Source organism: Malurus melanocephalus, unplaced genomic scaffold (assembly GCF_030028575.1).
Source record: "Malurus melanocephalus ecotype Western Australia unplaced genomic scaffold, MMel_1.1 scaffold_766, whole genome shotgun sequence".
NCBI lineage: Eukaryota > Metazoa > Chordata > Aves > Passeriformes > Maluridae > Malurus > Malurus melanocephalus.
The window spans coordinates 152881-165093 of record NW_026623998.1 but is presented as its reverse complement, the minus strand read 5'-3'; the positions used below and the strand labels follow the sequence as shown (position 1 = coordinate 165093).

Here is a 12213-nt window from a genome sequence, read left to right as displayed (position 1 = left end):
GAGAACAGGTTTGTCTTGGATTCTCATGTGATGTCTGCTCTCAGCCCTTCGCTCTGGATGAGAACAGTTTCTGTGGAAGTTCATGAGTTATTTCTTTGTTTGAACAAGTTGGTGTCCTTTGTTTCAATCTTCAGAATGTGCATCTTAATGTTTGTTTTCTGAAATAACTTTTTCCCATGCTGTTATTTCCAAGCACTCCCTGTAACTTTTCCCAAAGGTTCTGAAGGGATTGGATTRTGGTTCATATCTTTTAGGCAAAAACATTATTTCATTTCTTGCAGAGGCCACGGATGAGTTTCTGATGAAGTTCTTTTTGTTCCACAGAATCTGTCTATGACCTTCTCCCAAAGGAGCTGCAGTTACCACCTTCCAGAGAAACATCCATAGCATCCATGAGCCAAACAAGCGGTGGCGAGGCCGGTTCGCCGCCTCCAGCTGTAGTTGCTGCTGGTAAGGACTCTCCTTTATTCTGGTGTTTTCTTGTAACATTCTGGCCAACATGAACAGTGCTGGCAAAGTTCTGAGTGTAAAAAAAAAAGAGCTTGTGGAGAAGTAACAGAGTTCATTCTAGGAGAATGTAGGTGGTGTAATTCAGCTGGGTGATCARAAGCGTCAGGTATTTTATGTTAATGGTTGCTGTTTTCCATATATGCAGCTTCATAAGAAATAAATTATCTGTTCCTCTATTCTGTTACGCCACACAGGCGATTAACTCCTAGAATGCACTCTGTCTTCCAAGGGAATAAATCCCTGTTTGGAACTAGGGCAGAATGCTGACTGACTGTAAACCAGCGGATTCTAGTTAGGATAAAAATGGAGTGGGAGATGACATTTTGGGCCATGAAGCTTTTACCAAAATGTGAGGGAAGAAAAGGTCATGTTTTCCATTGGGGCCTGAGGAAGTGTAGTATTTAAATTGCTTTCACACACATCTCTAGTGTGATGTGGTAAAAAATCCTCAAGTACATGAGGATATAATGTATGTCAGCTGGAACTCTATAAATGGCCAGTGTAGGTATCTTTCTAACTGAGAAYATAGAAAAAAGAGGCATGACCTTTTAATCTGCATCCTTTTCTTACTTCCCAGTCATGTTTCAGACTTTAAAGACTCTGATTGATCTTCATTAAACATAAAAAAGTGAGGATCATTTAAYGAGAAAGCTGTGATTTGGGAGGTTAGCCTCAGTGCTGGCTTGCATCTGGAATTCTTGTCAATAACTTGTATATGTTAGTAAACATGTGCAATGGGGAAAAAAAGGATCATTTGCCCACTATAGATGGGTCTCCCTTCACTGGATAAGTGGTTTTTTTTTCATAATTTGATCCCCATATTTCTTACAAGGTCATGTTCCACTTTCCTAATTGGCCTTAAATTGTTGCTTGAGAAAAAAAAGTCTACAGGGTGAGGATTCAGATAGCTGCATTATTCCTTTTTCTCTCTCTCTGAGTTCATATGCATTAAATGTTTGTGTGAGAATGTTTCCCAGATTTGCATGGTCCAGGAGTCCTGATCAGAACCTGAAGTGGTTGTAGGTTTGTCAGAGAAACTTTACAGCACTGCTCACCATTCATGTTTTGCCAGACCTCTCCTGAGAACCTGTGGATTTAACTGTGCACAGTGGAACTTAGTCATTGAAAGAATTTGATGCTTTTATTATATTGAAAGGATTTGATAYTTTTATACCACTTACAAAAAAATAATTTGGGCATCTGTTTCTAAAATCAAGATGCTTAACAATGGGTTTGGTTCATAGACAGCAGCAACCAAATCTTGTAGAAACATGTCCTAAAAACAACTGAACAAAAACATCCCACAAACCCTGTTACACTCTAAATCCACAGACAGACCTGAACTGCTAATTAATTCTGTACCTAACAGAAAAGACTTAAAAACTTGAATGGAACTAAAAGTCTGTTGCCTCCAGGTATTTGGTGTCTGCCAACAGCCAGTCCAGATCCTTTAAAAAACCYGAGATGCATTAGATGTGTTTGGGTTAAACTGCAGCACGAGTTTCTGGAATGAAAAACTTCAAAAAATTAATGCTCAGGCAGTTTTTAACACTGAAAGGAGACCTGATCATTCACCTACGAGCACTTTTCAGTGGCAGAGACCACATAGGGTGACAAAGACTGAGCTGGTACCAAGTTGAGAGCTGGGATTKGTCAGCSTGGAGAAGAGAARGGTCCAGRGTGACCTTAGGAGACCTGGAAAAGGACTTGGGACAAGAGCTGGAGGGACAGTTGTTAAAAATTCTATTAAAAATGCCCCACCCAACAAAACAAAACCCCACAGGAGCAAAGACCCGTTCTGTTTCCATTGCTGGTTTGAACGTGGCTCGTTCTGTCTGTGTTCTTATGCCACATTGGTAGAGAAAAGGGTGGTTAACTATTTTCTTTAATTGTTTGGGGATTTTTGCAGTGYCTTTGAGAAGCTGCCACTATACTTTTCCATCTGTGTTAGCCTCCTCAAGTAATAACAAGAGGTTTGGCTGGGCTTTTCTTCGTAGGAAAATCATCCTGGGCTTTGTGCAAGCCAAGCACTTATACAGGGAAACAAACGTACATTTTACACTTACATTTCAAAAGATTARGATTGAATATCATTTACATATATCAAATGTTTAATAGCAGACTRTAGGCAGATTTTTGGGGAGCTGACACAGTATTAGGAGCAGAGTGAAGCGGAAGGACTGCCAACCTCTTGTTTGGTATCTGAAATATTTCCCTTGTTTTGTGTAAGTCTTCTGGGCTTTTTGTCTGCTTTTATTTACCTCYTTTTTTAGGAATAAGAGGGAAATGATAGTTCAGTCTGCAGAGTGCTGTAGGTAATCTCATTTACTCTTGTTTTCAAAAGGAGGGGCTAATTGAACAGCTAACCACACCATGTAGAATTCCCCTGCAGATCTCATTACTCTGAGCAATGAGAGGAATCCCTGGCAGGGATTGATCCAAAGTGTGCTCAGAGCTTTTTACTACTCCTCTGGTAATTCACCCAGCTTGTTCTCAGCTTCCTGAAACAAATGTAAGGCAGTATCTGGCTGAAATTCAGCTTATTTAAGGCTTTTCTGTCACCTTGGTGTGGGATTTTATCCCATATAAATCATGTTATAGGTTGGAAATACTGCTGCAGTTAACTCCTGTTTTTTTGGAGGAGCAGGATGGGCTGGTTTTAGCAGCGATGACCTCACAGGGACAGACTTCTAGTTCTTCTGGAGATTTGTTTTGTGATTTACAGAACAGTTGTAAGAGTATGAAAATGGAATGTTGCTGATTGGATTTTCATTAATTTGTTAATAAATGTGTATCTCCTATTCATTAATCCAGACAAAAGAGGTGTTACCCACTCTCTGAATATCAAACAGGCAAGTATGATTTCAYAGAACTCTGGGATTTTGAGCTGCTATCTCAAGCCTTTAATTTTGTAGCTCTTTTGGAAAGCAGAAGGGARGGAAAGGATCTGGTTTTATCTCTGGAAACCTTTCTCTGTTCTTGCCACTTGAATTCCAGCGTCTTTGTTCAGGGGACAGGAAAAGGAGGATTTTGCCTGGTACAGCACCATAAACACATTAAATATGAATCATCTTCCAGACTCTGGAAATGCATGAGGGTGTCATGCTGAGAAATGTCATTGTGTGCTGTTCCTGGAGATTTTACGTKAAATAAATGGGCCTGAAGCTTTCCCATTGCCCCTGCCCAGTGTTTGTGAGCTCCAGTTGCAATGAGCAGTGCTTGAATCTCTTCTCAGTTGGTTCTGAAAGGCTGAACAATTTTTTGGTGTTGATCAAGACRCCTTGAACCTCAAAATGCTTAAAATTCACTCCGCCAATTTAAGTCCTTTCTCAAAGATSTTTTTGCCAGCTTGTAGGTAACACACGGTTCTTGTCTTTTGGGGATGTTCAGGAGTATTTTTGACCATATTTTTTAAATGAGTGCTGCTTTTCCATCTTTTATCTCCAGTGCCAGGAATGTTCAAACCTTCTGAACCCCAATGAATTATTAGAGAAAGTCACTTCCCTTCTCACTGTCCCTCATTCTTCCTGCAGCAAAACTTGGAATGAGGTGCTTCATCTTGTTGATCTCTCAAGTGCTTTCCATTTCCCACAAAGGCAAATATATATATATTTCCATACTCTTTGCATTGCTGTGCAGTTTCCAGAGGAATTCTCCAGAGAGGTGTTCTTGCTGCAACAAAAAGAGAACTAAATGTATTTACTGATCTCTTCTTTTGCATTCTTCATATTGGGATGCAGTGATGTAGTGAATTCTTCTGACTCCCAAAAACCTGTGATTACATCCTAGAAGAAAAGTAGATAAATATTGAAACTTTACCTCTTTGTGATCCATTTTATGCTTCTTTTTAATTAAAGGGATGATCTACTTGTTCCAAATAGATGTAATTGGCTTTTTTGATCGGAGATGTTATTAAAATATTGCCATAAGCATTTTTGGTAATTTTAATTATGAAAATAAGGCTTTTCTTCTCAATTACCTTTACCCATGTCTCTATAGTAGTATCTGCATTGCTTGGGGGTGGAGGCTGGGTGGTAAGCATGTTTTCTGCTGCCAAAATAAGTCTTTTTCATCATCCTCAAATTGAAGATTCTTATAAAGCCTCAAAATGGAGATGGATTTGTTTTGGTTTAGTTTTTCCTGAGTGGCTTGTAAGGCTTCTTCATTTTTATTTTTAATGAAAATATTTTGTCAATTTATCATCCTTCCTGGTGTCATTAGTCAGTTTTTCCTGTTACAGATCCATTTTCCTGATACAGAAATGATTAGCAGAGATTTCAAAGGGGATTGCAGGGCTGTCCCTCGTTCTCTTATTCTGGGCTTACGATTGCACGTTTTAAACAAATGAGCGGAAAAAAAAGATTCTTCTTTGTTGTGACCACTTCTTTGTGCTCTCCAACGCCTGTAAAAACTTCCATTTCTTTGTAGGCTTTTCCCTTCCTCTTCCCACCGCCCTCCCAGTTGGAAGTGCCTTCCTGTCATTTCCAGGAGGGTTTCTTCCAGGGATTTCTGTCTGCAGCCTGCTTGCTCCACTCATGGCTCAAATACTTCTTTTCCTTACACAGTGAACCTCAGACAGACCCCAATGCTTGTTCAAAACTCACCTTTCTGGTGCTGTACATGGTTTAGGTATTTCTCCTGGAAAGTCTTGTGTCTCCAAAGAGAGAGCCCAGTCTGGACAGGCCAGGCTGTGATGAGGCTCAGCTTAGCCTGGAGAGGTTCTTCCATTGTTCCAAAGGGTCTCCTGGTGAGACCTCATTGCTGGGAAATGCCAGAGACAAATATTTTTCTTATTGTTTCCATTTTATGGAAACATTTTAGAAGTGTTCACTCCAAATTCAGTTGGAATATCCCAGTTGTACAGAGTCATGTGTGTGTTGAGAGCGTTCCTGGCTCCGTGAGCTTCCTTAGAATTCCATATTTATATTGGTGTTCATGTCTAGTTCATATCTTTTTTCTAAATTRTGTCAGTCTTCATGAATTTAATGTCTAGTTCATATATTTTTTCTAAATTAAGTTTGTTTTCAGTCTTCATGGATTTCATACAGTCAGTTAACCCAATTTTCTGGAACTCCTCAGTCAACCAGAAGCTGTTTCATCATTCTGTGAGGGTTTTTTTTAATGGCAATTTCTTGCATTAAATGGCTCCTGTTATTAGATCAGAAAGACTTGASAACTATTCTGGGACGTGGGAATTCCCTGTTCCTTAAGAAATAATGGAAAAGCAAGGCAGTGCAAGTGAGGGGCAAGATTAGTCCTATTGTGCTGCTGCTTGGGCACCTCCTCTTGTGGCAGCATTGACAACAGTCTGATGACCAAGAGGAGTTCTTGATTTCTTGGGCTTTGCTTGGGGTTTTCCTAAATAATCTGTGCAGCTGAGGTGTTCTTTGCCAGATCCATCACTCTGCTGTCTCAGGCAGGCAGAGYTTGGAGACAGCAGCTGAGGGTCCCAGAGTTCTGCTTGCTTGGCTCAACTTTTACTGCTGAGTGGGAATATGTGAGATCCACGCAATTGTGTGTGAGAGGCACTAACAAAAATCCTCCCCAGATACCTCAACTGGAGTGTTAATTGTTAAYGGGAGTCGTAACCAAACCATTGATTGATGTATTTACCCAAAGTATAATAATACACTGCTTGGGTCAGCATGGGAATGTAAAGGGGAGTTTACACTGTTGGGCTTAATGTAAATTAAATTAACCTACCTATCTTGAATCTGAGTGTGTTTAATAACTGGTGAATTGGATTGCTTTATGATATTTGCTGGGATGCTAGTTTTTTTCTCTATTAATACACTTAACTTGCATTCTAGCTTCGCCATTCAGAGACAGGCATCGAGTGGTGGGTTGTGTGACAGTGTCTGTCAATAGTGAAGACAAATAGTGCCAGAGACACTTAACCCATCCAATCTCACCCAGGGTATAGGTCGGTCTTGTTTTCAGACTTCTTCATAAGTCTCTTTTCTTTCTTTCTTTTTTTTTTTTTTTTTTTTTTAAATTTTTTTTTAATTTTAATTTTTTTGTTTATTTCTGAATAGTGGATTGATACTGATTTGAAACTAAACTTTTTGGAAAAGTTTTTGACATGACATCAGTAATACAAGAAGAAGAAAAGTAGAACCCCAAGTTTGGCATGTGAGGTGTTGAAAGCAGGTTTGCAGCCACTTTGTAAGTTCTGGGTTTTACTTTTAAAACCTTTGACGACGCAAAGGTTGATGGTGGAAATTTTGCACAATTTCTTTCTGGGTCTGTCCTGAAATTGTTCTTCTGTGTCCAGGGGTTCAAATAAATCAATTAACATAAAAAAATCTTACCAAGGACATGACATGTTAGATAAATTGACACATTTAATAGAAGTTATACTTTACATATTAAGCTTATACACCACTTAGTCCTCACCCTGTGGGTGAGTTTTCATTTTTGACAYTTGTTTTCTGCACCCAGCATAGAGGATACTATCGATGCAGGGGAGGTTCTGAGGAAAAAATTAGTTCTTTAATGGCTTTTTGCTTGTCCATGCAAAGGTGGCTGGAAARTTTGTGAAACCAAAAATATCTCCAGTTTATTTGTCTTTGCAATCTTGGGCTTTCCAGCCTGGGAAGTGACTTGCTTTTGCAATTAAAAAACACAGTCATCAGGACAGTGTTTCTCTTTGAGGASTTGGTAATCCTTGTTGTATTTAAGAGTGTTTGAAAAGAATGAACAAGGATTTCAGCATTGGCTCCACAGAAATGTTACCTAAAAAGACTCCCTCAATGCCAAGTAGTGATTTCTTTTTTCTCTCTCCTGCCTTTCCAACCCTTTTTTTTAGAGGCTGAATGCCTTGTTTGACTTCACAGGAGAATAGGATATAGAAAATATGTCATTGCCTTGGTTGCTAATGCAGGAGGTAATAAATTTYCTTTGCTTTTTGGTACTGAAAAGGAAAAGCCTGCCCTGGTTTGCTCCCAGAGCCACTCTTTGCTGTGTGCTCTCTTACTTTTAGTCCTTGAGCTGGACTGATTGATACAATTTTGCCTCTTTTAGGGGAGAAAGAGCTTGTGGCATAGGCAGCAAAATCTGAATTACTTCTTCCAGCTCCCTTTCGTGTTACAGTGATGGCAATGAAGACATTCAGGAGGTTTAGTTTCAACAGTRATCACAGTTGCTCTAATGTGAAATATTCTTTTCTCTTGTTTTTTATTTAAAAAAGGAGAAACCACCCTGCCCCCCCCAGCTTGTGATGCTGGTGCACATTTCATTTCTATTCCTGAGGCTGCACACTTGCCATGACAAGCACTTGGCTTCTGTTCAGTGTCATTGCTCTGAAAGCAAGTTTGATTTTGAGACTGTTCAATGAAATCTATTCAGTCTTCTATTTCAAAATGTACCTACAAAATACATCTATGTATTTGTTATTGCACGCACTGTTAAATTGCAAATCATGAGCCACCTGTAACAGCTCCCATTAAAGTGTGTCTAAAGAAAGTAAAATAAAAGGAATGTTCAAACTGGGGAAGGTGTGTGTATGCTCTCACCTTGTAAAGCAGCACAAGTTAAAATTACTGACTAATTTTTTTTTCCAAAATACAGCATGTTGATTCAAGAAGTCTCCTTTGGGTGTCAGATACAAATGTCACTGGCTTTGGAATAAAATGATGAACCCAGATGGGAGCCATGTAAAGCACTGTTTATTCATYGCAGTAACTTCATGAATTCTTATTTGATTGACCCAGATTTTTATTAGTTCAAAGGGAGATGAAATGGCTCAAGGCCTGCAGACTCTGAGAAAACATAGATTTCACTGTTTCTTAGTATTTTCATGAATTAAAATGCTACTGAACAATTGATGATTTATCTGATTTATCCACCCACAAAGTTTTTAAATCTGTGTATTTGATTGTTCCAGTACAGCCAGTTTATTCCATTTGCTGTAATATTTATAATGCTTTCTAATTTATCAGTGCTAATGGCATTAATTTATTATATAAGGCTAAAGAGAGGTTTTCTTGCCATTGCTGTTCACTTTGGATTTATTTCCATAATCTGATCATTACAAAGGGGCATCTCTGGTAAATGGAGGAGAGTGTAACCATTTTAGAATGGACAATATTCATTTACTTTTTAGAAGTATAAAAGCCTCATACACATATTCATACATAYAAATATTTCTTCACTTCTAGGAAAAGAAGGGAGTATAAATTGTTTTGGAGAGCAATAATCATGATATTGCAATAATGGTAATATTGCMCAGTGCTGCACGCTAAAATGACTCTACCCTCACCAGCTCTTTTAGCTTTGTGCTCAAAAACATTTGGTTCAGTGATATATTTMTTTTTTTCCCTAGGAAAGTGAGGGAAAAGTGCAGGTTTTGCATTCCTGGCCAGGAGATTCACTGAAACACCTGCTGAGCTCAGTGCTTGGTGTTTGTATCCCACACACAACTGAGTCTGGAGTGTCCAAGGCTTTCTCACATCCCCAGGATTGATGGGAAAAGATAAATCTGATATTAATCTGTTGGAGGAGAAATCTCCAACTGCTGCTGTTGCATGTGTGTAATGATTTCATGGTCTGAGTCCTTGTCCCACAGACACCCAATGTGCCCACACTGCCTTGGGCTCCTCCTGAATTCCATTTTCTGACCTTTCCTGGGACAAATCCTGGGATTGAACCCCTCTGTCCTGCAGCTCGGCCGGGTGCTCCAGGGGGTCACTTCTGCTTCTCTTTGGAGGTATAAATGATGGATAGAAAATGATCCTCTTTACCAAAACAAACTTCCCAAATAGCAATGGGCTGTCTCAACTCAAAGTGGCTGCAAATCAGCTCCTAAATATTGTCACTGAAATGAATATCTAGATTTAATAGTTCTTGCCAATCCTATAAATGTTTTTTGAAAGAAGCATTGCATTAATGCATGATATAGAAAGGAGAAATTTGCCTTTAAATTGGAATGCAAAGTGACTGAATTCTCCCAATTTCAGCCACTGTATTTGCCAAAGAACAAGCTGGAAAATGGAACTGGTATCATTCAGCTGCTCCTGATTCACGGGGAGGCTCGGAGAAGGCAGAATAGTTTATTGATAAACTCAATGACCACTAAATTTGACAGTCTGTGAAGTGATGTGAGTTTGCTTTTGCATTCATTTAGCACAGGAAATCTGTAGGAATGGTTTTAAAATTCTTTATCATCAGTCRTTGATACTTCTCAGTATAGGAAGGTTGGCTGAGTTTTACTGTTAATTAAATTTGTGTATCATGGCTGAACATACTTTATTCTGTTACTTCTAAATAACTAAAACTGTATAAATTAGTCCAACTGGCTCTAAACATTTTAGACTTGAGAGACTATTATAAGATTTTTGGATATAAAAAAAAATCCCAAACTGCAAAAAGGAAAACTTTGTGTTCCTGTTAGTAATAGGAATTACTTGTGTGACAGCAGTAACTAGCTGAACAAATGTGTTATTGTGAAAGTATTTAATGCACAATTGGTTTCCAGAATTAGGTTATTTCAGTGCTTCTGGTTTATCAGGTGTGGGTGGCAGTGCAGAAATAAAGAAAGCAGRGTCTCCCCACGGGAAGTGGGAATCTGACTGTAAAATTCAGTTCAGTTATTCCTCAGTGAGCTACAGCTGATTAGAATAAATACAAATGTTTGTCTGGCCTGCTTCCCCTGGAATATTTAACTTACATAATTCCCCTGATTTGCCCATTAAAATTCTTCAATGGGAACAATTGTGGTGTTCTCCAGAAATCTTCAGGGGTTTGGTTTAATAATTTTCAYATTTCTAAACCAGATTGAGCTCTGGGAACTCTGGAGAAGTTGCAGTCACAGTGTTGGAAATCTGTTTAATGTGGATTTTTCAGAGGTCTGTCCCAAGCCATCTCTGTGGAAGGRACCAATAAAATCTGAGAGAAATTGGTCCCAGTGACTGAACGAGTGAAATTACAGAAATTCCCAGTCCTTGGGTCAGCATGTCTCCAACACAGATATTTCATCCCTGTTTTGAACCTTCAAAATCAACAGCTCGCTCATAGTGACTGATACCAGTTCCATTTTGCCTACCAACTCAGTTGATTTTATATTTTATTTCTCATTTATGATGGAATAATCAGCAGCTCTTTTTCTCATTTATTTTCTCATATTTTTATTCCAGGATTTGCCTCTGAAGCAGGGAGTGTCTGCATTAAAAATGACCTGTAGTTCTCTGCTTCATAGGTTAGAAACTTATTTTAATATTTTGTGGCTAAGCACAGTCCCATATTTTTCAAAAAAAAAAAAAGAAATTAAAAATTTCCAACAATAAATGGTTTAATTGGCATTGAATGTGGATTATAAGCATTTTGCTTTGGGGCTATTTTAGATGAAATGGCTTCTACACCAATAATTAGTCCAGCTGAGGCAATGAAAGCTCTGTTTACTCGCAGCCATTTGTACGAATTAACGTTGTGATAAAAAAAAAAAACTTGATTACAGTGGATCGTGCTAAGATCTGTTTGGACATTTCCAAAGCATTGGCTAGGCCTTATCGCTTAAAGCACTTCCATTCCAAAACCGAACCAAATTCCAAACATTTCTCGGGGGAAAAGCAATCGGTTCCTAAATCAGCTTGATCTCACTGGGACTGCTATAGCCAGCGCACGCCGCGCCACGGCTCCTGTATTTACTTGTGAATTGTACACCGCAGATGCTTCTTCAGCTCCCTCCTCTTCCTCCATGGGCGGTGCTTGCAGCTCCTTTACCACCTCTTCCAGCCCTACCATTTACTCTACCTCAGTCACCGACAGCAAGGCTATGCAAGTGGAGAGCTGCTCCGCGGCCGTGGGGGTAAGTAGCCGAGGGGTAAGTGAGCAGCAGATAACCAGTAACACAGCCCAGCAGCAGCCGGCCACGCCGAAACGCCACACTGTCCTCTACATCTCGCCACCACCCGAGGACTTGCTGGACAACAGCCGGATGTCCTGCCAGGATGAGGGCTGTGGATTGGAGTCAGAACAGAGCTGCAGTATGTGGATGGAGGATTCACCCTCCAACTTCAGTAACATGAGTACCAGTTCCTACAATGATAACACTGAGGTGCCACGTAAATCGCGCAAACGCAACCCAAAGCAGAGGCCAGGGATCAAACGCCGAGATTGCGAAGAGTCCAACATGGATATCTTTGATGCCGACAGTGCCAAAGCGCCTCACTATGTCCTTTCTCAGCTCAGCACGGACAGCAAAAGCAACTCAAAAGCAGGAAATGGGTTGGTATCTGCCTTTTTTTTTTAAAGACAAAACTTTCTATCACTGTATATACACCCAAACTAATAAAAGTGCCCCCGTGCCCTGGCAAATGTTCCGCTCAGATTATCACATAAACCTCTCCCTTCTCTGATGCCCCTATCATATCCTAGCCCAAGATAAGTTCTTCCTGCCCCCAGAAATTCTGGCTGCCTCATCCTAAAAGTACCAAGACCAGGTTGGGTTGGCCTTGGAGCATCCTGGTCTAGTGAAGGTGTCCTTGCCCATGGCARTGGGTGGRACTGGATCTCTTGAAGATCCCTTCCAACACAAACYACTCCATGATTCCATGAAAAGTTCTCATTTGACTTGTTAATCTTTATTTAGAAGATAAAGCTTAACTTTCCTCCAGCCATTAAATGCAGCACTGATGAGCTCATCTGTTCTTTAAGTGAAATTCCCAAAAGGCCGCACAATTCCATTTATAAAATGGCAATGAAAAT

At 39.7% G+C, this 12213-nt stretch overlaps 1 protein-coding gene across 6 annotated transcripts in view; it reads left to right on the top strand.

Moving 5' to 3' along the window:
* Positions 1-323: 323 nt before the first annotated feature.
* The window catches only part of NFAT5 (nuclear factor of activated T cells 5), a 32053-nt gene continuing 20163 nt past the window's right edge, over positions 324-12213 (top strand). For 2 of the 6 annotated variants that reach the window (XM_057384995.1, XM_057384994.1), the window contains exons 1-2: positions 324-450; positions 11175-11733. In XM_057384995.1, coding sequence (XP_057240978.1) covers positions 393-450; positions 11175-11733 — 617 coding nt within the window. In that variant the 5' untranslated portion in view covers positions 324-392. Of the gene's footprint in view, positions 451-6320; positions 6434-10643; positions 10706-11174; positions 11734-12213 lie in introns of all 6 variants that reach the window. The other 4 variants (XM_057384991.1, XM_057384990.1, XM_057384992.1 and 1 more) reach the window with 3 other exon arrangements.